This window comes from Chrysemys picta, chromosome 6 (assembly GCF_011386835.1).
Source record: "Chrysemys picta bellii isolate R12L10 chromosome 6, ASM1138683v2, whole genome shotgun sequence".
NCBI lineage: Eukaryota > Metazoa > Chordata > Testudines > Emydidae > Chrysemys > Chrysemys picta.
In genome coordinates this window covers 49,909,601-49,935,065 of record NC_088796.1, presented here as the reverse complement: position 1 = coordinate 49,935,065, position 25,465 = coordinate 49,909,601, and the positions used below count along the sequence as shown (strand labels likewise).

General features: G+C 40.5%; 3 protein-coding genes across 13 annotated transcripts in view; 1 reads left to right on the top strand and 2 right to left on the bottom strand.

The window, feature by feature from the left end:
* CCDC125 (coiled-coil domain containing 125) overlaps positions 1-5,106 on the bottom strand; it is a 37,137-nt gene extending 32,031 nt beyond the window's left edge. Inside the window, exons 1-2 of one of the 3 annotated variants that reach the window (XM_005288200.5) lie at positions 4,971-5,106; positions 938-1,295 (exon numbers count right to left, since the gene is read on the bottom strand). In XM_005288200.5, coding sequence (XP_005288257.2) covers positions 938-1,256 — 319 coding nt within the window. In that variant the 5' untranslated portion in view covers positions 1,257-1,295; positions 4,971-5,106. The other 2 variants (XM_024104531.3, XM_065599127.1) reach the window with 2 other exon arrangements.
* A 2,072-nt stretch (positions 5,107-7,178) lies between these two features.
* AK6 (adenylate kinase 6) lies at positions 7,179-14,119 on the bottom strand. 2 transcript variants are annotated; one of them, XM_005288205.5, is made up of 5 exons: positions 13,982-14,119; positions 12,955-13,047; positions 9,527-9,585; positions 8,758-8,903; positions 7,179-8,601 (listed from the first exon to the last, which is right to left on the bottom strand). In XM_005288205.5, the coding sequence occupies exons 1-5, from the start codon at positions 14,007-14,009 to the stop codon at positions 8,412-8,414; spliced, it is 516 nt and encodes a 171-aa protein (XP_005288262.1). In that variant the 5' UTR covers positions 14,010-14,119; the 3' UTR covers positions 7,179-8,411. The 2 variants fall into 2 exon arrangements, with proteins under 2 accessions (XP_005288262.1, XP_023960300.1); XM_024104532.3 differs by lacking the exon at positions 13,982-14,119 and adding an exon at positions 13,685-13,856.
* RAD17 (RAD17 checkpoint clamp loader component) overlaps positions 13,844-25,465 on the top strand; it is a 35,291-nt gene continuing 23,669 nt past the window's right edge. For 3 of the 8 annotated variants that reach the window (XM_065599123.1, XM_065599121.1, XM_005288201.3), the window contains exons 1-9: positions 14,239-14,380; positions 14,985-15,091; positions 17,034-17,303; positions 17,985-18,068; positions 21,094-21,250; positions 21,774-21,910; positions 24,646-24,698; positions 24,792-24,917; positions 25,008-25,077. In XM_065599123.1, coding sequence (XP_065455195.1) covers positions 15,047-15,091; positions 17,034-17,303; positions 17,985-18,068; positions 21,094-21,250; positions 21,774-21,910; positions 24,646-24,698; positions 24,792-24,917; positions 25,008-25,077 — 942 coding nt within the window. In that variant the 5' untranslated portion in view covers positions 14,239-14,380; positions 14,985-15,046. Of the gene's footprint in view, positions 13,984-14,214; positions 14,537-14,984; positions 15,092-17,033; positions 17,304-17,984; positions 18,069-21,093; positions 21,251-21,773; positions 21,911-24,645; positions 24,699-24,791; positions 24,918-25,007; positions 25,078-25,465 lie in introns of those variants that run through there. The other 5 variants (XM_042855890.2, XM_042855889.2, XM_042855888.2 and 2 more) reach the window with 4 other exon arrangements.

Here is a 25,465-nt window from a genome sequence, read left to right as displayed (position 1 = left end):
AAGCAGCTTACAGACACAAGAAAGTGGAACAGGACTGTGTCATTCCAATTCCTCCATTAAAAAGAGAATAATAATAATAATAATAATATATGGAGATATGCCTATCTTATAGAACTGGAAGGGGCCTTGAAAGATTGAGTGCAGTCCCCTGCCTTCACTAGCAGGACCAAGTACTGTCCCTGACAGTTCCCCCCCATCCCTAAATGGCCCCCTCAAGGCTTGAACTCACAACCCTGGGTTTAGCAGGCCAATGCTCAAACCACTGAGCTATCCCTCCCTAAATAAAGAAAACTAGTCTGCTTCTTCCCCCGCCCCCTTATTTCCTGTTCTCTTCGTCAAACCTCACTTTCAATGACCCCATGAAAGAAAGGTCATAGGACCAGTAGCTGGAAGGGAAAAATCCAATATAGCTTCAACCCCTAGCATTTGAAGAGGCTGGAGGGAGAGCTGAGACCATCCCAAAACTAAACTGAAATTACAGTCCAATGCATTTGGCTGTATTTATACAATAATTCAGTGTTTATCATGCTAAATCAACTCCCAAAAGTTGAATGTAAATAAACCTTTTTATTCAGCAATTCACATAGTCTACATATTCTTCATTCTATTTGTCATAAAAATATTTCAGCACTGCAGAGCAGTATCAGAAAATATAAGCAGCATAACTAAAATTCTTAAGCATTATTAGACTTCTAAGGGTGACTAACTTTACGATGACATGAGCTCGAAAGACTATAACTTTTAAGATTATATCAGTTACCAATGTATTGTGCAAACATTACAGGCACGTCTTAAAAATATTTCATTAGAGGTTCTCAAAATGTTTTAGAAACATTTCGAATAAAGCTTCATAACACTCTTGTAAGGTAGATTATTTTCTCAATTTCACAAACAGAGAAACTTTAGGGGCAAATAATTAACTAAAAGTTAGTCTTACCAGAACTATTTTGTCGGCTGCATCTAGTAACGCCACTTATTCCAAGCTTTTTGGATGACACATCATATAAACCATTGCATTTTGAATAGTGAAAAATTGCAGCATCACTTTCTTCCCCTTTCTTTAACAGAAGCGGGTTGAAGATCTTATCAGACCCTTTCCTAGATCTAAATGTGTGCACATTTAAACCTTCCATTTCATAGACACCACCAGGTCTTCTACCAAGTCCATTTCCCAAGTCTCCACAGGTCATGTCATCCTCTTCACCTTCAGAGTCTCTCTCCTCCTGTTTGCTTTGTAATGTGAACACCTCACTCATTGGCAATGCGAATGATGTCTTCTTCAGAACTCTATATACCTATTTTGAAAGGGAAAAGATCCTCAAACAAAGTAGCAGTACAGAAGGGAATGTAGTACTTTGTCTGAGATGAAGTGAAAAATCTTGTGTTTTTAAAGTCCCAGTGTTTTCCAACACCATGTTCAAGATCCCGGAAAATGTCTACTGTGTACATGAACAAAACACACTAAGACAATCTAAGTCATTTGTCCATAAAATTACTTGCTAGGTATGCAGGAGTGATTCTGGTGACTTGAATCTAAGATTAAACAAACAGATTGGTTTTAACTGACACAAAAGCAGCAGGTATTTTCAGTTTGTTCAAAGTATGTTTCTAATAACATAAAAGCATATCAGTGTTCTGGTCTCTGCCAACGAGGCACAAGAGAACACGCCTACCTATCTACTCACTTGGTTTCTTTACTTTAAAAAAAAAAAAAAAAAAAAAAAAAAAAAGGCAGTAAAGAAGTATTATTAGGTTTACAATTCACTAGGTACAAGAGTCACATCAAGTTCTCTGAAGTGTGTAACATTTAGTTCATGCACAAGTAATTAATGTACAGTAGAAGTATAAGAAAAATTATTCCCTTCTGAACTTTCTTGAATTTAATGGATTTAGTTTTAAACAATTTAATACTATTTTCAATCGAGACTTGTTCAGTGATAGACATTTAATTTGTAAAAACAATGAAACCTTTATAAAGAGGAAAAACTTTATATCCTTTCTTTAGTCATAGATCACCTTCATTCTGTGTATATTATTTTTAGCATGTTTAAATGTCAACACCAGCTGACTTGGTAACATTTTCAATACTACAATAGTTGCAAGCTGATGTAAACATTTCTAAATCATATCCCACTAATTTGGACTTTACCTCTCTTAATTTTCAATATGATGTAATAATAATTTGATAGCTGTTGGAACCACTAATCCCAGGATTTTTTTCTAAGAAAGGGGAGGTCACCATTTATCTTTTAGGCATTTCCATTGTGCCCATCGCCATGATGTCTAGTGCTAGAAATTAAGAATAGAAAAACAATTTATCTCCAAGCTTCCAAACTCAACTGCTGCTACTTATTTGGTTTACAAACTCAATTCTTCCTGTCAATCCTGTTTCCTTATCTTCTCTCATGTAAGAAACACAGTGATAGATAGTCCTGGATTATTGTAATTAACAAAAGTGTATAAACTCCAGTCAAATTTTAAATATATTTTGAATTCCTCCCAGCTGAAACAGAGCATCCTGAAGCCAGGAAACACAGAAGATCATGTTGAGACTGCAAGGCAAGAAAATGAAAGGCCAAATTCTGCCTCCAGGTATACTGGTAGTGCAGAGCTTCATCCTTCCTTGTGAGCAGAAAATAGCAACAGAGACCAAAACAGATACTCTAGAACAGCAGTTCTCAAACTGTGGGTTGGAACCCCAAAGTGGGTCGCAGCCCCATTTCAATGGGGTTGCCAGGGCTGTCGTTAAGACTTGCTGGGGCCCAGGGCCGAAGTCAAAGTCTGAGTCCTACAGCTCAGGACCAAAGCTGAAGCCTGAGCTCTGCTGCGGTTTTGGCCCCCCTGCCTGGTTTGGCAGGGCTTGGGCTCGGTCTTTGGACCCCCACCTGGGATAGCGGGGCTTGGGCTGGCTCAGGCTTCGGGCCCCACTCCTGGGGTCATGTAATAATTTTTGTTATTAGAAGTGGGTCATGGTGCAATGAACTTTGAGAACCAGTGCTCTAGAATCAATAATTCAGACGGACAGCTTACTGGATAGTGTGCCTACTGGATAGTGTATGAACATTGACTCAAACGTTTATTCATTAGCACACCTAATTAAATTTCTATTCATAGTACTTTTTGACAGACTAATGGATTATTTTTTTCAGTAATGTTAGTTGAGTGGCCCACTGAACAAATATGTAAAGTTTAAAATTGCACCATGCTTCTTAGAAACTCATCTATGTGTTGAAAAAGAAACACTCAACATACACCTGGCTGTTTGAAAGAGGGTAATCAGCAAAGTCTGTGTCTAATCAGTTACTTATTAGACTCAAATTTATAAGACTAGAACAGATACACTATATAGGGTAAATTCCTACTCTTTACACAAGGACACCTAGAAAGATAAAATGATACTTCGTTATTATGGTGAAGGGCACATTAGAAATACCACAGTGAATAAACTGTTGTGACAGTGCTGTGATGAGATCCAGTACAGCATGTATCACAGAGCTGAAACTGCCCAGTAATCACTATTGAATACTTTAGTTGGTTACAAACCATAATTTATACCTATTGTGAAAGAGGCTTATTTAGAATGTAAAAACAACCTCTGAGAGCTATCGGTAAGCAGCCCTCTGTATATAAGCAGCTATGTTAAGAACGTGATAGCTCATTTTTCTACTATCAGACTGAATAAAAATATGAAAGCTCTCAGGTCATTGTAAGTCAGTTGTAGCCAGATACTGTTCAGTTAGTGCTTATGTGCTGTAGGAAGTTTCACAAGAGGTGCACAGACAACTAAAGATTTTTTTAAACCAGGTGTGTGCACTTTTTTGCACTTTATAAATTATAAAGGTCAAAAGGCATTTTTTAAATTTCTTTTTCCTCTGCCTGTTTTTACACTAAAAATTCAAGTCATGTCTAGCCTAAAGGACTATATGGCTTTGTTTACACTGGGAATTAAAGGTCTGAAAAATCCTAGCTGTGTAGCTCTATCACCAGTGGAATGGATGGAGGCTGCAGCATAGACAAGGCTCAGGCATTTTTACAGTAAGCCCATTTTTAATGTCTGAGCCTACCTAAACTTGGTCTACTCTACTGCTTTCTCTGCTGCTCCTGAGGGAAACCACAGGTATAAAAAAAATCCAGCTAGATACAAGGAGAGAGAGTCTTCCAGTCTAAACAGGTCCCGAATTTCTAATTTAAAAATATAGACAACTGTTAACCTTTTCAAGTCTTTTTTATACATCCTAACACCAAAAAAAGGATTACAAGACCAATGTTTCTCCTTTTGCAGGACACTTTTGAATAGCAGTAAGATATTGAAATTCAGGGCCAAAAAGATATTCTGGTCAACGTGCAGGAGTGAAAAAAGTAGATGGCTCTAGTGATGAAGCACCTAATTCCAGGAAGTGGACGATGCCATTAACTAACATTCAAGAAATCAAACCGTTTGCTCTCCCCTGTGCACACGTGTGATTTCTCCTAGGGAGCGAGGAAAGAAATCGCACCTGTGTACAGAACGCAGTCCCAGCACTCCAGCATCCCCCTAGGCTACCCATCAGCCCTGACCCCAGAGCGCCTGAACCCTGGGCGCGTACACACTCCACCCACAGCACCCAGTGGGTATTGCTGCTTCAAGTTGTGCAAACCTTGTTTTATTACCAAACCCACCCGCCTGCACCGCACTCCCAACAAGACCTCTGGCCTTCCTCCTCCTGCCACCAGTTCCCCAATCTTTCCCCTCAGCAGCCTCCCCGGAGCGCCCAACCCTGCAGCCCAGCCGCACCCCTCGCAGGCTCCCGTGTACTGCATTCCCAGCCCGGGGGAACCGCCCCAGGCGGCGCCGCTGCTGCCCCTTCCAGCCAGGATACGAGGGCCCGTCCGAGCCCGGCGGCAGGAAACCCCGCGGAGCTCCGCGCACCCGTCCGGACAGGCCCGTCAGCAGCCACCGGGAGGCTGCAACCACCCCGCGGCCCACGAACCTGGGTCTGTAGGCTCCGCAGCCGCCAGCGTTTCCTTGTCCCCCGCTTGCGAATACCTGCAGCGCGGTCCCTCCCTCGGGGGCAGGGCCTCAGTTAGGGCCGCCCCCCAGCCGGCGCTCTGCATGGGTGCGCTACTAGCTTTCCGTGTGGGGCCTCAGCCAGAGTAGGAGTGGGGCAGGGCGGGAGAGAGAAAGCACCGGGGGAGGGCAGGTCGTGATGCTTCCCACCCCCGCCCCCTAGCCCTGGGTGAGCCCACAGGCAGAAAGCAGCCAGGTGGCAGTGAGTGCATGTGCAGAGCTCAGCCTGGCACCCAACTGCCCTCTTGTTGTAAGGGCAGGGGTGGCTCTATGTATTTTGCCACCCCAAGCACGGCAGTCAGGCGGCTTTCGGCGGTGCATCTGCAGGAGGTCCGCTGTGGATTCGGCGGCGTGCTTGCGGGAGGTCCGCTGTGGATTCGGCGGCGTGCTTGCGGGAGGTCCGCTGTGGATTCGGCGGCGTGCTTGCGGGAGGTCCACTGGTCCTGCGCCTTTGGCGTACCCGCTGCCGAATTGCCGTAGAAACCGCGGGACCGGTGGACCTCCTGCAGGCATGCCGCCGCAGGCAGCCTGACTGCCGCCCTCACGACAACTGCCAGGCCGCCCCTGCGGCTTGCTGCCCCAGGCACGTGCTTGGTGCACTGGTGCCACCCCTGGTAAGGGGACTGTTGCCCCCTTACTAACATTCAGTGGGGGTGTTTTGGTTGCCTAGCTCCCAGCACTAAAAGAATGGGGAGAGGCTAATGCTCCAGGTCAGCCTCAGCCTCTGAGCCTGATTGACAGGGCAGGCAGGCTAAACAGGGAATCAGGAAGCCAGTGGGGTCCTGACCTCCCTGTGAGCTGGAATTGCCTGGGTCAGACAGAGTGGGGCCCAGCTAAGGAGAAAGCAGGAGCCCAAGCTGAGCTGGGGAGCAGAGCCGTGCCAGATCCAGAGGGGCCGGAAAAGCAGAGGTGGGAGCAGAGTCACAGAAGCACCCAGGAAGAGAGCAGATCCTGTGCTGGGAGCAGAGCTGCAGCCAGAGAGCCAGGTTGGTGAGCAACTGGGGCTGGTAAAAGGCCCAGCGCAGAAAGATACCCCCAGCCAAGGGTCCTTGCAGGCCAGAGTGGGAGGGGGATCTTAACCCGACGAGGGGGCTTATGCTGGGAAGGGTCTCACCACCCAAAGCCCGGAGGTATGTGGCCACCACCATTGCAAGTGTCCAACCCACAGCATCCCTGCAGCACAGCCAGGGCCTGAGAAGGAGACCTGGGACCTACAAGGAACAGACTGTAAAGTGCCCTAATGTCCAGAGACACTGTTTGTAATGTTCCCTGCCACAGAGCGGGGTGATGTGTTTTCCTTTAACTTTTCCCATTTTTTCTTATTCTTTTTTAAAATTGTTAATTAAACAACTTGTATTTGCTTTAAATTGTATGAAATGATCAGTGGGTCAGGGAGATGCCCAATTCAGAGAGAGTACCCCAGAGTGAGGACACCCTAGCCCCTGTCCTAGGTGATCACAGCAGGGTTGGGGATTGAGCCCCCAGGAATCCTGGGCCTAGCCTTGTCCGGGTTACGAGGACTCTGCCAGACAGGGGAGTGGAAGGGCAGGGAGGCCTCTGGGTAAAGGAAGTGGGAGTGGGGACTCAAATCCTTTCACTAGCCCCTTCACTGGGGTAGTGCAGAAGCCAGGAAAGTTCCCCACAATACCGGGACCATTCCCCTGCTTACATTAGCATTTATTACCTTCTGTGCCATAGAAGAGATGATGAGCTTTATACACAGAGAGGGGGTATATGCAATTGCTGATACTTCAGCTCATAGCCGAAAGCGGGTTAAAAGTTCCCCCTGCAGAGTGGATTCCCTGACTATTGTATATATGGCTTCTTATAACTTCTAATGCATCTGGTGCTGGCCCCTTTCAGAGACTGGATTTAACACTGGGTGAACCATTGGCCTGATGTCCTATGACAATTCTTATAGGGCAGGAGACATTGATAGAGCATCCCACGGAGTTCAAAATATTCAATGAGCTATTAATGGTTAGTGATGTTTGCATAGAAGATAAAAGGCTAAAATAGATGTAGAGGTATATAAGTTACATGTCTGTACCAACCCACTCTTTTCCCGAGACTATAGTTCTAGATGTTACATTCCACAAATCTAATACAAGTAAAATAGACCAATTAACACTTTTTTATATTAATGTACTTTAATTTTCATGTTCGGAAAAATACTTTACCAAAAATACTTTACCAAAAAAAAAAAAAAAAAAAAAAAAAAAAAAAAAAGCCAAAATTTGCTTTATGGAAGTATACACAGAACTTGTTTGCATTATAGTCCTTCAAATCTATCTGAACACCAGTTAAGACATTTTTCCTCTTCCAGCAGGTGATAAGTTTAAGCAACTCTGGCAGTTTCTTACTCTTCTAAGATTCTGTAGTCCTTTATTCAAGCAACACTCCCATTGTGTTCAATGGGAATGTAACTTGCAGGATCTGGCTCAGAGAGCTCACAATCCACCATGAACAAACAAGATAAACCCATCCAAATTAAATGCTATCCTTTCACACAGATCTTTGTTAACAGAATCCAATCACATCATTTCCATGCACACAGGCCTCTCAAACAGTTACAGAAACCTATAAATAATGACGAGCAAGGAACCTGCTAGTATTGTAGCTGTAATAACAGCTGCTGCATAATGTAGTACAATTAATAAAGAGGGATTCTTGCAGGGACTAACATTTAACTGGCCATTATGACAGGTGACCACAGGCACTGAAGCTCAGGTTTCACTGTAGTCACTTACATCTGTCTTCAAACAATAATTCACATTCCCCTTTCCACAAAATGATATAGTGCTGCTTCTTTAAACTTTCCATTCACAAAAACTTTAAAATTCACCCAAAGTGAATAAAATAATCAACATAAAATAAGCAATGGTTTATGTTATGAAGAAATATTTGATAATATGCTCCCCTATGCTATGAAGAAGCTTCTGTTATTTTAAAATATCTTAGTATTTGAAAACAGCTCACAAGTCATGCATTTCACATACCTACCATGAACATAAGCTTTCAAATATATACTCACTCCATTGTAGCCTGGAGCTTTCTCTAATGTAAGAGCAGCCTGTGTGTGCTCCTGATTTCCCTCTATAACCATTTTATAATATAGATGCCAGCTCCTCTCAGTACAAAATCCATCCTTCAGTGGTTGGCATTATTTTAATTTAACCATATCAGATTCATCAGTATGATCAATCATTATTATAATTTCTCAGATTAAAAAGTTATTGTTCAATTGCACTTCAGTGACTAAAAAAGGTTAGTTTACCATGCCACAATTACAAATTTCATTTATTGAATGGCCAGAATAACCTGGAAAAAAAAAAAGTCCAACATGTTCCTTTTTCCTCAGAATTCAGTTGTTGTCTTTCATCCACTGCTCTATCCACTGTATAATCTGATCTAAATTCCGCTCCAGGTCCTCTGGCGTGTTACTCGGCAACTGGTGTACAATTTCTTCCTTATAAGATGACATTGCCTCTTCATAAATAGTCTGGAAAATCTCACATTGAATGTTGTCCTGTAGTTTTTTCCCTTTGTACCCTCTAAACACAAAAACAAAAAACACACACACATTAAAAAAAAAAAAAAAATAAGAGGACTTTATATCCTTATTTTATACAAAACCCTGAATTTATACTCTTGAAAGGGTTCCTGTGAATCTGCATGACAATTCACCTTCATTTACTCCACTGATTTACCTGTTTTCAAGTCTGTCGTACAGAAATGAGTTTTCAGTGCGAAGTACAAATACTATATGAAACCAGCGTTCTGGGAAGAAGTCACAGCCATGATAATCAACAATAACTCCACCTTCATTCATTTTGTCTTCTAGTTCATCAATTACCTACAGAAAAGTCAGACAAAGGCACAAGAAAACTAGATGCAGCTTCTTTGTACAGTAAAAGCTTTGTTATCTGGCAATGTTGGGGGAAATGAGGGACTCCCGGTAAGTAAAAAATTCTGATTAACTAAGAGGGAGGGAGTTTGGGCTGGGAGTTGGGGCATGGGCTCTGGGAGCGAGTTTGGGAGTGGGAGAGGCCTTGGGGCAGGGGTGCTGGATCTGGGCGGCGCTCACCTTGGGCAGCTCCCCGCAAGCAGCGATGTGTACCTGCTGCTCCTAGGTGGAGGCATGGCTAGGTGGCTCTGCACGCTGCCTCCCCCTGCAGGCACCGCCCCCACAGCTCCTACAGCCCGTGCCCTGCACCCCCTCCCACACCCCGAACCCTTCGCGGCCGTTCCTCTGCCTAAGAGCAGCAGGGACATGTCGCTGCCTTCGGGGAACCACGCAAAGCCAGATAGGAAGCCTGCTGGCCCCACACCAACCAGACTATAAACCAGACTTTCAATGAAGATCAGAAATGCCGGTTTACAGAGCTTTCCGGTTGGTAAAGTGCCAGATAACACAGCTTTTACTGTGTTTTACCCCACTCCCACCTTCAATATGCTAGATTTTTAAGTTGGACTCACTCGGTCTTCATCCAAAATTGGGCATTCATATTCCTCATCAAAGCCTTCATATAATTCCCCTATAGAAAAAAAAAAGAGTCCACATTATTTTGTGAGATAATGATAGTACAATTAAACACATTTATGTTAATCTGACACTGACAGTCAAAAGAAATTGTTTATTTTTCAAATTCTTTAAAACCTATTGTATAGGATTTTTTCAATAAAACAAATGCCATGGATAAAAGCATTAGCTTGAACATTAAAGCTGGGTGGATTAATTTAAATCAGCAAACAGGAAACCTGGATTTAAATAACTGATTTTAATCATGTTTTGCATTTGAACTTTTTAGTTATTTTCCTAAAGAAAAAAGTTGATTCTTCTTGGTTAGTACCAATTAACATACTGATTTTCAACTAAATATGGCCTTTACACTACATTTGGTGCTTCTTTTTGCTAATCAGAAGGACACTACATCTATACAAATGTATTTAAGCAATTATATAGCTTAATTTACATTTATACAAATTCTTGATTTTTACAGTTTTTATGATTTTAGAATATGGTTAATGATGCATTTCTTATTTAATAGATGATTAATGTATTTGTGATTTATGTTAGGCTCTCTTTAGATTAATATTTATTTAATAAAAATTCTGTTATTATGCATTTTTAATTGAAGTACCTTAAGATACATAAGAAAAAGGTTTATCAAAACATGTTTTGCCCTTAAAACTAACTAATATATTAAACAAAGGAATACTCTCTGCACTTAGTGAATCAAAATGATTATTTCTGGCCTCCATGTCCTTCAAGATTTTCGAACTAGTAGATATCATTGTGTTGCAGCTAGTTTTTGATTCTTAGATTGGAAGAGGAAAACAAGTGCTCCTTCTTCTTCAACTTCCAATTGGTTTCCTAATTTTGTATGAACTAGTTGAATAAACTGAAAAGAAGAAAATATTCTCTCTGCACCTCAGAAGAAGCTACAGCTGTCAAAACCTGCAACAAATCCCGGTGCCAACTCTGCCCGCATATCAATTCAAAGGACACAATCATAGAACCTAACCACATCAGCCGCACACCTAGCAATGTGATATATGCCATCATGTGCCAGCAATGCCCCTCTGCCATGTACATTGGCCAAACCAGACAGTCTCTACGCAAAAGAATAAATGGACACAAATCTGACATCAGGAATTATAACTTTCAAAAACCAGTAGGAGAACACTTCAGTCTCCCTGGAGAACTCAACAACAGACTTAAAAGTGGTAATTCTTCAACAACAAAAACTTGAGAAACTGCAGAACTGAAATTAATTTGCAAACTGGACACCATCACATTAGGCCTGAATGAAGATTGGGAGTGGATGGGTCACTACAAAAACTTATTTCCCCCTGCTGATACTCTCACCTTTTTGTCAACTGTTTGAAATGGGCCACCTTGTTTACATTGGCCTCATTAGCACCACAAAAGTGATTTCCACCCCTTCTTGTCAACTGTTGAGAATAGCCCACTTCCACCTTAATTGAATTGGCTCATTAGCACTGACCCCCCACTTGGTAAGGCAACTCCCATCTTTTCATATGCTGTGTATTTATACCTCCCTACTGTATGTTCCATTCCATGTATCTGATGAAGTGGGTTTTAGCCCACAAAAGCTTATGCCCAAATAAATGTGTTAGTCTCGAAGATGCCACAAGGACTCCTTGTTGTAAAAGCTGGTTTAGCACTTCAGAGAATTCTGGTTCTAGGTGCATAGCCATTGACTTCCACCAGTTCAGTGGTCTGGGGTTTCTTTAAAACTTGTCTGCAAATATGTACTGCTTCATATTATTTCTGGTATTTAATTTAAATGATTAACAGATTATCATAAGTGTAGACCTTTACATTGACAACCTATTTCAAGTTTAAAGTTTATTTTTTTAAAAATCCTGTTTTTAATTTAAATAAAAAATCCAATTCATTTTAAAAATATCAATTTTTTATCCACACTTTATTAAAAAAAAATCTGTCATACCACAAGCCTCTTAGCAACGGATTATGCCTCCATATGGCAAAGCTGCTCAGGGAAATGAGAACATGAGGTGCAATTGTATAAGGGTGGGAAGTATGGTGAGCAGCTGGTTGTGCTACACCTTTAAAAAGGCGCAGTTAAACACTTTCCCAAGTGTTTATCTTTCAGCTGTCTCAGGGCTTCATCCTGCAACCCTCATGCCTATAAGCAGTCCTCACTGATGCAAATAGTCCCACTGATTACAAAGGCCTGATCTTGCATCTGAATCTACACAAGCAGAGCCCCATGGGCGGTGGGTATCATAGGCTGGGGAGGCTGTGGCTCTCCAAACAGCCAGGTATGGCCCTGCCCCCATTCTGCCTCATACCCTCCCTGCTCTGGGGTTCCCCCTGTGCAGTGGCCCCAGCTTGGCCTGGGGCCATGCCACCCAACACGCTGGGGGAACTAGCCTAGGCGAGGGCCAGCAGCCACAGTGTAGGAGCTCTGGGTTCCAGCAGTTGTGGAAGAGGCGAGACCTTGTGTGGAAGGGGCAGGGCTGGGGGATAGCCTTCCTCAACCAGCAGTTCACATGTCACCCATGCAGACCCCTGTATCCACATGGGTCCACTTGAAGGAGAGGGGCCAGAAGGGCTGTTTGCATGAATGAGGATTGCAAGACAGAGCCCTGAGTTGGTAGAAAAAAAAAAAAGTATTTTATTTGAGAAATGGCATATCACATAATTAGACTGGAATGTAATGCCTATGCTCAAGGGAGCAGAGTTAAGGTTATGCACGAGACTTTGACTTTAGCATCTCCTGAGTGCCTTATTGTGCAACCTTAATTTTTCTCATAATGTAGTTCTTTAGATGGAACAAGTAAATACAGTACTGAGCACTAAATCATGCTCTTGCTTTTATACTGGTGAGAAAGATAAATAAAAAGGAAGGAGAGGGGAATAGACTGCCAAAGAAGAAGTCATTTGCTAATATCCCTATTATTCTAACCTGGCTTGTCAGCACTAAGGTAGGACTTTGCCTTAATATAATCAAATCACATTTGGAGAGATTGAGGAAAGGAAGAAAACAGGACAAAGTGTAAGAAAAAATGTGTATAGCGGACATCGGTCTGAACTATAGTTTGTAAATGCACTCAGTATGAAGGACAGATACATGGTCAATATGGTGGCATCCTATTAGATGATTCATTTAACAAGGATTACTTATTATTTTAACAGGATTTACATGAACATAAGTCTAGCATTTATCTCCAAAGAAATTATTACAAGCTCTCCTAAGTGTATCACGCCCATCAACCCACCAAAAAATATATAATTTTGATTAAGCAGCAATAATGCACATTTAATATATACTTATCTACTGTTTGCAAGTCTGTCTTATACAAAGCAAATATATTCTAAATGCTTCAATGGAGTATTCTGTTATACAACATACCTTCTTTTGCCAAATCACCCACATTAACGTATGTTGCTCCTACTCTTGCTGCAAGCTCTTTGCCCAGTGTAGTCTTTCCTACACCAGGAGTACCTATAAAACAAATTATATAAAGTTATATGTTATTTAAATCAATGGCATTCATATAATGTATTTGTATCATACCTAACATAAGTACTTTAACAAATAAATACATTATGGTACATCACAACCATAAACTCACTGATAAACAGAAACACAATTATGTTAAAATGACTTAAAAATAAAGTTTAGATTTAAAGGAACCAAGTCAGCTGTGCAGATCTTAAAGGCCACAAATGTTTCTTTAAATAAGTCAGCCAGATAAGTGCACCAGAAAACCCCACAACAAAATAACCACCACCAAACACCCGACCCCCACAGAATAACAGAGGAGAAGGGGGAGAAGAAAGTTCGGCAAGAAAATACAAATCTGAATGACATCAACAAATAAAAGTGAAATCTGCTCTACACTACGCAACTTAAAACTGACCCAAACTAACTCTAGTATCATATGGTCACGGTAAAGTCCTAGCAACAATCTGCCGAAACCCTAAGTTTGAAAGCCAGTTGTCAGACTACTTGTGAGAATGCATCACTGCCATTCACGGCAAAGAACTGATGGAAAAAAATTCCTCCGTCAGACCGTGACGTATCGAAGGCTGATAATGGATCTAACAAAATTAATGAAACATGCAATGGGATCACTAGCCTTTGCAATCGTTAAGCCACTTAACCCAAAGCAGTTCCCAAGTTTCACGACCACTTCCCAGATCCCCACTGGCAGGGACAAAGGAAACGAACATTTGCAGACTCGGCTGCAGTGTCGCTATGAATCTCGTACTGATCGCTCAGGCCAGCAGCGAACCCCTCTTCGCTCAGTGACCCTGTGCAACGTGGGGACCTGCGGCTCAGCCTGCCCAGGGCAGGCGGCGGGGCGGCCCCGCGCTGCCCCGGGATCCCATGTCGCTGCTCCGGCGCCAGAGGCACGGCTCTCACGGTCTCTTACCCGTAAGTAGGATGTTGGGCCGCCGCATGTCTGGCGTCTCGCTGGCTGTTGGGACAAAAGCAGCAACTAGTCACCTAGGAGACACGTGAGCACCTTGCCGGGGCCTTCCCTAGCTTCCAGGCTCGGCGCACACTAAGGTCGTCAGCAGCTGCCCCACCGCCGCTTGGTTTGTTTGTGGTGGCTCCCTTTGGTGGGGGTGCGGGGCAGGCGCTGTGCGGGCAGCTAAGTGCCGCGGAGCGCAGGAGGTCCCTGCGGTAGTAGAAGGTTGGGTCGGTCTTCCGGGCGCTGCTCTTCTCCGCTACGGAGAGACCTCGGCGGCTGCGCGCCCCTGGCCTGGCCGGTGCCTCCTCCTCCTCGTCGGAAGCGGGTGGCCCAGCGGCTGAAACGCGCTGTGCCCAGGTGTTTGCGCTGTAGGGTCCCGCGAGCTCGATCTCCGCCTGAGCCCCGCAACGGGTCCGAACTACAGGGGGAGAGAGCAACTCTGTCAGCTCGCCCGCCCCAGCACCCGTCTGGGACCGTGACAGCAGCGGGGAGGGGGCCCCTCACCTGGTGCAGGTGGGGCCCCTGATTAACCACGGATGGGCCCGTGTACACTGCAGCAACAAGCAAGTCAGGGGAGCTGGTATCGACAGCCAGACTGTGCCCGGACACGGTTACAGCCAGTGCCAGGGAAAGCTTTACGCTGAGTGTCTTTGTAACCGGGTCACTGCCCTTGGGCAGGGTAGGGCATAACCCAATTACAGGGATGCAGCTAAGTCCCGCCTACGCTACAGCTGGGTTGTAACCGTCCTCGGGCCCCCATCCCCCGCTCAGTCTCCTTTGTAGAGCAGATAGGATGTATTTTTAACCTTGTATTTGCATATACATTTATTTAAATATCACTTAGTAATTCACATAGGTTTCAGTTAGATGACTAGTTAATCTTTAATGGCTATAAATGCTTTAGATTCTTTTCCTGAAGAAGGAAAGGATTATTCTTAAGGTCTGTTCCCCCACTTTTCAGTTTCAGGTCACTTTTTTAATGTGCTACTGGTCGTACACTGCGGATGGGAATGATAAAGGTTGATGATGTCAAAAAATTCTTCTAGAAGAAAGATAGTGCCAACTAAAGTAGGTGATAGATCATAAAAAATATTTTAAAAAATAAATTGTTTTGGATTATGTGTGTAAAGTGGAGCTTTACTCTTGCTACAGCACAAGCACATCTTGATACAAGTGTGTGTAATTAAATATAATTTTATGATATAGCAACAAGCCATTCCTACTCTTATATCTTAATCAGAAACGTAAGTGAAGGCAAGAAAGGTGGGGGAGGCAAAAAATTATTTGCACTATATTCCTTGTTTTTATGCTGAGTTTATTTCAGTGTTCTCTTGGAATGGCTTAATTTCTTTTTATACTATATGACAGTTTGTGTTAAATCTGAGGTCAATTTAAGTACTGATATCTTTGTACCATCTTTCTTATACCTGAATATTACTTTTGCCATCAATGTGGCTTAAAGTGAGCAATTTAAAGAAAGCCAATTTGAAAGCTAGCCTTAAAATACTACTGCTACTACTACTAATAATAATGTGAAGTACTTCCAAGTACTGCAGGTGTTCCTTAATCTCTGTGCCACTATTTGTTATCCAAACACATTTTCCTATACAAAAAGTTTTTTTCCTCTCACTGATGCAGAGTGAAAAATCCACATGAATCAAAGACATTACTGACTATTAATTCACACTGTGCTGACAAGTGCACAAATTTATCTGAAAAAAAAATCAGTTCTGGTAATCTTAGATGTTACTTGTCTTTATTTTAAGCTTCAAGTAGTTTTTAATTGCACAAGTCTGATGTTCTTTTTCCAGTTGATGATATCCCTTTCACTCAGTGGAACGTTTTTAAGCCCTCTGCAAATATGTGTTGGTTTTGTAAAAATCGTGTAGAGTACTGAGTATGCAGGAACCCTCTTGATGGGGATAATATTGATTTAATTAATTCTTATTAGGTTCTTTCAGGCAGGACTCTGTGTATTGTGCAGCTATAGAACATGTGATGGAATTGTTCTTTAGAATTAAGTTTCCATTTTAAAAAATGGTTCTAGCCCAGTGGTTGTGAAGATAACCTTGAAAATGTGGACAGCATGTAAACTGTGCAGTGTTGTCATTGAGTGTACATAAAGTTTGAAAAAGAGCTCTGAGTTATGTAAATAGTCAATGGGCTATTAAATCTAAAACCTAAAGATAAATATTTTAATGTTAGCTTTCTTAGCTATTTCATTGCTGATCATCACTGTAGGAGAAACTTCTGGTAAATGTGCTTGACCCACAATCTCAAATTAGTTTCCGTATCTCTCCATTTAACAAAGCCCAACTGTTTTCTACTTAGTTGCCAAAACCTTCAGTTTCCCCTGTCCTCACCCCCCCACACACACACACTTAAATTTGTAAATACAAAAATGTGCAGCATATCAAACATTCAAAATATAGAGGCAATGTAAAATAAATTGAATAATATAAAAATACTAAAGAGGCTATTGCATTTTTTATTTCATTTCATATTTAACTCATTCTAAATCTTGGCTCTTTAATAAAGGAAGCTGCCCCAGAATTTCCTGTGTGCTGCACCAGATTGCTGTGATACAATGTCCTTGCGATGGAGTTTAGGTTCAGCTTCTTGTGGTGCATAAGAGGCTTTTATTTTAGAACTTGAGTAAGGGTGAGCAAGCCAATATTAGTTTATAATTATCAGTACCTACTGAGGACTTCTAAGAGCTTCTTTTCAAATATTAAATGGATATATTGAATGAGATCTTTTGGACCAACTTCTGTTAGTAAAAGGGACAAGCATTCAAGCTTACTCTTCAAATATTTTTCAAATATGGCATTTCATTATATTTTCATAAGGGAAAATGATTGGTTGTTACTGAAAACATTCGAGATGTAAATATATATATTTGATAGATAATGCCAAGTTATTCAGCATCAACTGAAGCTGAATATAGAGCACAAAAAAAAAAAGTGAAATTCTGTTTGGCATTAACCTTCACAAATTTATGTTTTGTCAGGTAACAGATTGGGTGGCACCTTCATTTGAGGATTTCTTTGGGAATACAAATATCTTATCTAGTACCCTTCTTGTAAAGTCATCTGGGGAGGCTAATCAGCATCAGAAGAGAAAAGATCATTCCTCTGTGCCAGAAAGTAGCAAGAACAAGGTTCTGGCTAGAATCAAAGGAAAGTCATCTTCAATAGATCACATTTGTGATCACTCTAAACAAAATCAAAGCCAGTCTCAAAATGAACCATGGGTGGATAAATACAAACCAGGAACACAGGTACAAGAAGTATTCTAAGTGTTAAATGTGGTAAGGGATACAAAATAATTTTTGTGTAACTTATGAATTATTCTATTTCTGCAAATTAGTCCTACCCAGAGTGTAGCTTCTAAATGTTAGGTTGTCTTGCACCAGTGCAAAATTTGAATGATTAGTTGACTGTGCCAACTATCTGTAGAGAAGATCCTGAACAAACTCAGGTTTTCACAGCTATTTATCCACAGAACTTGCATTTTTAGTGGTGCATTTCAAATATGTCAGTGTGTGTGTTAACTTATTACCCTCAGAATGAGGAACCCTGTGGTATGAACTACTGTGGAGTAGTAAATTAACGTTCTTATGCTTTTAAAATAATCCACCTCTGAAATAGCTTTGTTGGTATGTATGTAAATAATAAGCAACTCTTCTTCAGGGATTGTTTCAGGGCTCATCTTTGATTCTTGGCATTTGGAAAATTGGTGGGGAATTGGAGTTATTAAAGGAGGAGATTTGTGATGGATTACTTTTAATTGCTGTGCTTAGGATATATTTAAATTATGTTAAGGGTGGCTAGGTCATTCTAATATACAAGCACCTTGTTTGGCATTTTTACAAACATAAATACTATTCTTAAACTGTATCAATAAAAGCTCATAAATCAGAGCTTATATGCATTTCTTGTATCCTTTCTCATCATTCTAGAGTGAGCTTGCTGTACATAAGAAGAAGATTGAAGAAGTTGAAAGCTGGTTAAAAGCTCAAATATTTCAAAGGCAGCCAAAGCAGGTAGTCCATACATTTTCTTTTTTTAAATTTTTAGATTTAATTAAGTTGTAAGAAGTTAAACTTGCAAGTAATCATACAAATGACACTACAGACCTTTTTTAGCTTATATACAGTAGACTCCACGTCACTGAAATAGAATGAATTATGTAAGGTTCCTGGGGTTCATTTGGATAAACAGGATGTTAATCCACAGCTGAAGACAAATCCAAAATTGGCTTAATGGGGTTTGAAGTAAGAGAGAGCCTCTGTATTTTGTTTGGGAGACACCGTGTTTATACATTTAATGAAAAAATGGATCCATGTGACTGACCACTGCAATCTGAAGGAGCTCATTGTGAGAAGGTCATTACACCATAAACAACAACACATTTGAAAATATAACTTCTAATTTAAACTGCTGTGTACAGATGCTCAGAAATGCTCATCTTGTTGAAAATTGAATATCTCGGGAGTTTAATATAATGCACAAGGTAGTTCGCATTCTATTTTAATATTGAAAGGACTGTGACATTTTAATAATGGTATAAAATTATTTTAACAATGTAGGTGAGAGCTTTACTTTTCGAATTTATCTATTCTTATATCCCTTCAGAGTCTGTATACATCAGAGAAACAGAACTGGATTCTATTTCTCCTTTACCAACAGAATTATTTACTAACTTCTGGTCAGTTTACACCTGTGCAATCCCATTGAAGGTAATGGGGTTGCACAGGTGTCATTGAAATCCTAATTTATGCAGCAGAATTTGTTATTAATGATATGTTAGTGTGCAGGAACTAAGCTTGAATTGTATAATGGCAGATTAATTTTGTAGAGCTGGTGCTTGTAAAAGGATGGCTTTTCTTCATAAACTGAGACTACGTATGAAGAATAATTGAAACACAATTAACATGTAACCTCGGATGTTGTTTCTGGTCACTTTTCAAAAAAAGAACCAAACTATAAATGTTCTACCATTTCCTTAGAGGAAATCTCAAAATGGAATGTTTAATACTAAACTGGATGAAGCTCTAGACACACATACAGCTGGGGAACAATTTGACATGGTCAAGGGGACGGTCTAGAGAACCTGTAAAAGGCTCTATCCTGTTTTCCTTATATACCCAACATTCCCATTGAAGCCAAAAGGGAGTTTTGGTAGTTCATGGAATGGAGGATTGGGCATCTACTAGGTAATTTTCTATCTCATTTTAAAGATTTTTCTGTGAAGGCCCATTTTAAAGCAGGACTGATGTGTAGCATCCTATTGTGGGGGTCTCGAATTGTATCTCCTGTTAGCAAAATCTCATTGCAAACAATGAGTTCTATAATGTAGATTATAATTTTATTTTTCAGAATTATTTCACATTTTTTTTTCTATGGCATGTGAACTTTCGGATTCCCTAACTATGGGTCATTTTGCTCAGTGTTTTAAAATGGCAAATCCACACCTCCTTTCTTACCGTCACAGTCCAGAGAAAAATACATAAAATATATTTATGATAAACTGTCATTTCTCCTCTGTCCACTAATTATGTAGTGTGGTGAATATACAAAGTGTGAGTCAGATCATTGAGAGAGAACAGACACGTGCATACAAATGCTTACTGATAGTCTTCACAAGGTGGAAACTGAGTGCCTGAGTCTCCAGTTCACTAGATCAGTGCTGTACCAATATATTATTAGAACATTAACTTGACAAATATTTTTAACACTGAAAACAGGACTATAAAACTTGTCATATCAGACCAGACCAGTGGTTCAACTAGTCTGGTAACCTGCCTTTGCCAGTTATAAATACTTTAGATGAAGGCAAAATAAAACCCCTTCTAAAGCACTTACTCAACTTGTTCCAGCAAAGTGTTAACTCAGTCTACTTTGAATTTATCTAAAATGTAAGGTGTTGAAATTATTTATTAATATGGGAAATCACCAAACATCAATTTAACAATAAATTCCTTTATTAAATCCAAAGGCCAAATGTTACTTTATGTAGTTGCTTTAAACATGCCTAAAAAGCCTAAATAATAAAGCTTACTACATCCGAACAGTAACAAATCATTTATATGCATTTGATCAAGATATTTACAAATGGGCTAAACCCAGGGGTCTTAAACCCATATTGGTTGGCTCCAATATGGGGAAGCAGGTATTAACAATGAACTCTTAAAGAGTTTACTTTTTATACTCTCTAACAAATGAGTGATGCCATTGCCAATTACTGACTTCAGCTAAAAACCAATTGGAGACAGTTCACCCTTATTTCTAGTATTAATCGAGATAAGATATACAATCTCTTTTTTTTTTTTTTTTTTTTCCCAAGGCCTTTGCTCTCCTCCTTCTTGGTGTGAAACAGTTTTTCCATTGCACCTGGGATTACATGGGCTTTAACACTGGTGTGAGAGTTGGGTAAAGGCCATGTTGGCTCATTTTAAGACACATTCTCTTTCTGTGATTTAAAATCATCCGCAGTCACCCCGGCGGTCAGAGGCCTTCTTTTTATAAATTTCCCCTTATCTCGTTAGTTATTTGTTGAACCAGAGATGTCCTCCCTATTTTATTCCTTCTGGCCTCAACACTTTTTTATTTTCAAGGCATTCCTTCTACTTTCTAATCAGGGCCTTTCTTTACATCATACACATTTCCTTAACCAAACTTCAGCTAACTTTAATTCTTTAATTTTATACTTATCCTACATACGGTAAAACAATTTAAAATTGTTGTGTTGGTGTGTTATGTTGTGTTTTTTTTTGTCATTCGTGTTAGAACCTTTACTACGCGGCCAGATCTACTTAGACTCTGCATTGGGATCCTTTAGCATCCCTGGTGTACCCATGAGGAGTCCTTTTGACTTAGAGTGGATCTCAGTGTAGAATTGAGGCTTAAATATTGCATGCAGTGTGTATAAAACTAACTTTTTCCCATTTTAAAAATCAGGTTTTTAATAAAGCAGTGATACAATACTCCAAAATAACAGAAACCTTAACCCAGCATTTCTCCTCTATCACGTTTGAGTCTTGGCTTATAGTGCTCTTTTTGTTATAGGGTGGCTCTGTTTTAGTGTTAACTGGACCCCCCGGTTGTGGAAAGTCTGCAACTATACAAATATTAGCTAAGGAACTTCATGTTCAGGTGCAAGAATGGACCAATCCAATATCTCTAGACTTTAGGAAAGAAGATTTCAAGGATGCTTTTAACTATGGTAATTTTCCCCCAGTTATTTTTAAAGTTTCTTAACTGTAAAGATTTTTAACATCTAAAAACCATTAAATAAGGAATAACTTTAAATTTCTTTCTGAGAGATTTGATGCTAGAAAATATGCTTGACAAAAAGATTGTTTTATGTGTTTGTTTGATGTACGATGTCAAATTAAGGCTAAAATGCAATGTTCTGTTTTTTAGTTTTTGTTTGAAATGTGATTTTTTTTTTTTTTAAAAAGGACTGTTCAGCTGGTGGGTGAAATTCACTTCAATTTAGAGGGGCTGTATAATGTCCTCAGCGCTACATAAGTCCTCTAAGTGAGACTTACATGTGTCAGAGGGCCTTTGGCAGACCCGTTGCAATGGAGTCGACTTTATCCTTTAAAAAGAGATTTGGAATATATTTGACAGTAGACTGTTAAATAGTCATTAACAGACAATATCAAGGGGATATGATGGCTCTTGTATGTATTTATAATATTTGATATAATCTGGGACATTTTTTAATGAATTTTCCTCTTCAGAATCAAGTTTTCAGATGCTTCCCAGTCAGGCCCAGACTGCTCTCTTTCAAGACTTTCTGTTAAGAGCAAATAAGTATAACAAACTTCAGATGCTAGGGGAATCCACAGAGGCTGATGATAAACTTATTCTCATTGAAGTAAGTAAAAAATCTTGAAATTATTATTTACTTGTATTACCATAGGACCTAGAGGCCCTCATCGTGGACCAGGTCTTCCTTGTGCTAGGTGCTGGAGTACAAACAAAGGACAAAAAAAGACTCTCCCTTACTCCAGAGAGCTTACATTCTAAGTATAGGACAGGAGATAAAAGATGATTCAATACAGACAGTACAAAGAAACATTGAAACAGCATTGGTCAGGGTGAAGGTTGTGGTCCCAGCACATTAGCATCCTAACCATTGTCATGTTTTTGTAGACATCGCAGCAGAGAGGATGGAGGAGGATAATGAGGGAGGTTTATGGGAGCTTCTCCCAAGCATGAGGGGCAGCACAGGAGGAAGCACGAAGCTGCTTGTTTGAAAATTTTAACAGGGGGTGATGGAGGTTGACATCAGTGGCCAATTGAAGGCAGGAGTCAACATGTTGACAGTGAATGAGAGAGATGTAGGATAGGAATAGGCTATCAGAGCCTTGAAAATGAAGACAAGTAGCTTATGTTTGATACAGTAGAGAAGGAGCAGCCAGTGGAGGGATACAAAGAGAGAGGAGACATGCTCAAAGCAACAAAATATGAAAATGATCTTTGCCGCAGCATTCTGAATGGAAATGAGTGGGGCAAAATTGTATTTGTGAAGGTCAGTATAAAATATATTGCAATAATCGAATTAGGAGATGAGCGCCTGGATGACTGTTTTAGCTGTATGGGTGGATATGATAGATTATGATGAGATTATCGGCCTGAGTGACAGGCAGAATGGTGGTGGTTCCGCAGTAATTGAGAGAGAAGGTAGCAGGGAGGATGTCGGGGAGGGGAAGATTAAAGGGCTCTGTTTTAGCTATGTTGAACTTGAAGCTGATGGGTAGACATCTGTGAGGAGATGATAGAGAGACAGGCTGAGATATTAGTTAAGGCAGAGAGGTAAAACTGAGTGATCAGCATAGAGAAAGAGTTGAGTTGAATTTGTGTTTGCAATGAGATTATCAAGAGAAAAGGTGTAGAGGGAAGAGACAGGGACCAAGGACAGATGTGTATGGAACCCCCACAGAAAACTAGAGGGGGATGAGGAGACTCCTCTGAAGGAGCTATTAGAGAGGTAGGAGAAAAACCAGGAAAGGAAGCCAAGGGAGGGCAAGATTGCAAGAATAGCATAGCCGACTGTGTCAGAAGTGGTTGACAGGTCTAGAAGGATGAAGATTGCAGTGCAAAGGGTGGAAGCTGGATTGGCAAGAGTCTAAGATGGAATTGGAGGAGAGAAGCTTCAGACAGTGATTGTAGTTAATGCGTTCAATTAATTTAGAGAGGGAAGGAGAAAGGGGCAAGGGGAAGTAGCTGGAGAAGCAAGTGTGGCCAAAGGTGGAATTTTTAAGATGGGGGAGTCTGTAGCATACCTGTATTGTGAGGAAGAGAGTCAGAGGGGATGGAGAGAGGTTAAGGAGAAAAGTAAGGAGGGGATGAGAGTGGGTGTTTGTAAGGGAGATCAGCAAATGGGAGGGAGGAAATTGAGGGGTTAGAGGAGGAAAGCAGACAAGAAACTTCTGGTCATAGGAAGGGAAGGAAAGATAAGATGAAGGGACAGAGAAAGTTACTTCATATTTGTCAGTTTTCTTTTGGAAGAAATTGAGATCCCGTGCAGGGTGAAGTGGAGGCACGAGGAGGCGTGGGTTTGAGGAGTGAGTTTAAGGCGGCAAAAGGGTGCTATTGAAAACTGTGATTCATGATCATTTACTTGGTAAACATGATATTAAATGGATATTATGTTTCTACAGGGTTATGTACCGCAGAACAGAGTTCTGCAGTCTTATACAGGTTCAAGGAACTGGCTTTAGTTATACCCATGTGAGTTGATTGTAAGGCAGAAATTGCTTTAACCTCTGTCCATAGAAGTAAGTGAGGGTGCTACCAAAGGATAGCTCAAGACAATGTTGAAGAGCAGTGCTCACACTCAGTTCCCATATGTAACTTTAAAGGTAGCCTGAAAAGTGAAATTATTTGTGCTTGTACCCTCTTTTTTTTGCTGCTTTATGATGTATGAAGAGAGCCTGAAAGATTTGTTTTTTAAAATGCTTTAATTCTGCTTGTTTTTCTCCTTAGAAATATCAAGGATGTAAAGTCTAGTCTTCCTTGTTTTGTTGTGGGACGTTCTTGGAGGGCTAAGACATGTGAGTGTGGATCTTTCACTGCCCTCACTAGAAGGGGCCAGGAGACTAGACTAGTCTTCAAATTATTTGTTCAGGCATTTTTGTTTAACACCTATTTAAATCCATTTTAAACAGTGTGAATGAAAAATCACCTCTCTTGTCAATAATGTTTCTCTGACATGATCTTTCTGAGCTTATAAGTCTCCTAGTTCTCTAGTCCTCCGTAATCTCCAGGAAAAACAAAGTAGACAAGATTTGAATTCCTAATTAAAAAAAAAAAAACACAAGAAAACATTTTTGGAAAGCAGGGAAATTTTCAGGCCTCTTAATCCATAATAAAGGAGAAAAAGGGCATAGAACCACTATTTTCTTCTGCTGCTCTATTCCTATATTGTTTATTTGAAAAATTATTTAACTAGACATTCATGCAGCTTATCTAACTACATGTTGAATTTTGCTTGAAGCCACTGTGGATTGGAGAAAAACTGTCCGTTTTCATAGAGGGCTTTAACTTTCAGTCCACTAGCAGAGAACAGATACACTTGAATTACAGTACTTCATTTGTTTTCACTAGGATATGCCTAACCAGTTTTATCGTGACCGTGACAGTTTACACGAAATTCTGAGGTGAGTTGTAAGTAATCTGCTTATGGCTAAAATCCTTAACAACTGCCAGTAAACTAGAGTTTGTGACCCTTGTTATGCTTATTTGTGTTTTAGGAGGTTTGTGCGGACAAGTAGATGTCCCCTTGTATTTATAATCTCAGACAGTCTCAGTGGAGACAGCAACCAAAAGTTATTATTTCCAAAGGAAATTCAGGAAGAACTATGTATATCTAGTATTAGGTAAGAGATCATTCATTGCATAAAATTAACCAGAAGGTTAAGTATAGAACCAATAGTTTAATGAAAACTTTTTCTTATTGAATTTGATAGTTTTAACCCTGTGGCTCCAACAATGATGATGAAAGTTCTTAATCGAATAGCTACAGCAGAAGCAAGTATGGTAAGGCATCAAAAACTGCTTGATTTCCACATGGTGCTAGGTGCAAAACATTTCAGGCTGTTAAATCTAAAGTATTAGTTTTTGATCATGTTGTGGTTTCATCCCTGTGTTGTTGTAATCTGGGGATCAAACTTTCGAAAGTGGCTTGTTTGCCAAAAGTAGTGACTTTGGATTCATAGAGAAGGGTCTGGTCTAATTCCTGAGGTGACTTCTGAAAATTCTTCTGTATGCTACAAAAAGCACCTGCTAACACATATGAAGCAAATTATTTTCACAATGGTGATATCGCAGATGGACTCCACACTGGCAGTAATAGTAGACCTTGGGTATGCAGTAAAAATTTGAAACTTGTTTTTACTTCAGATATTGCAATTATTTTTGCTTTATC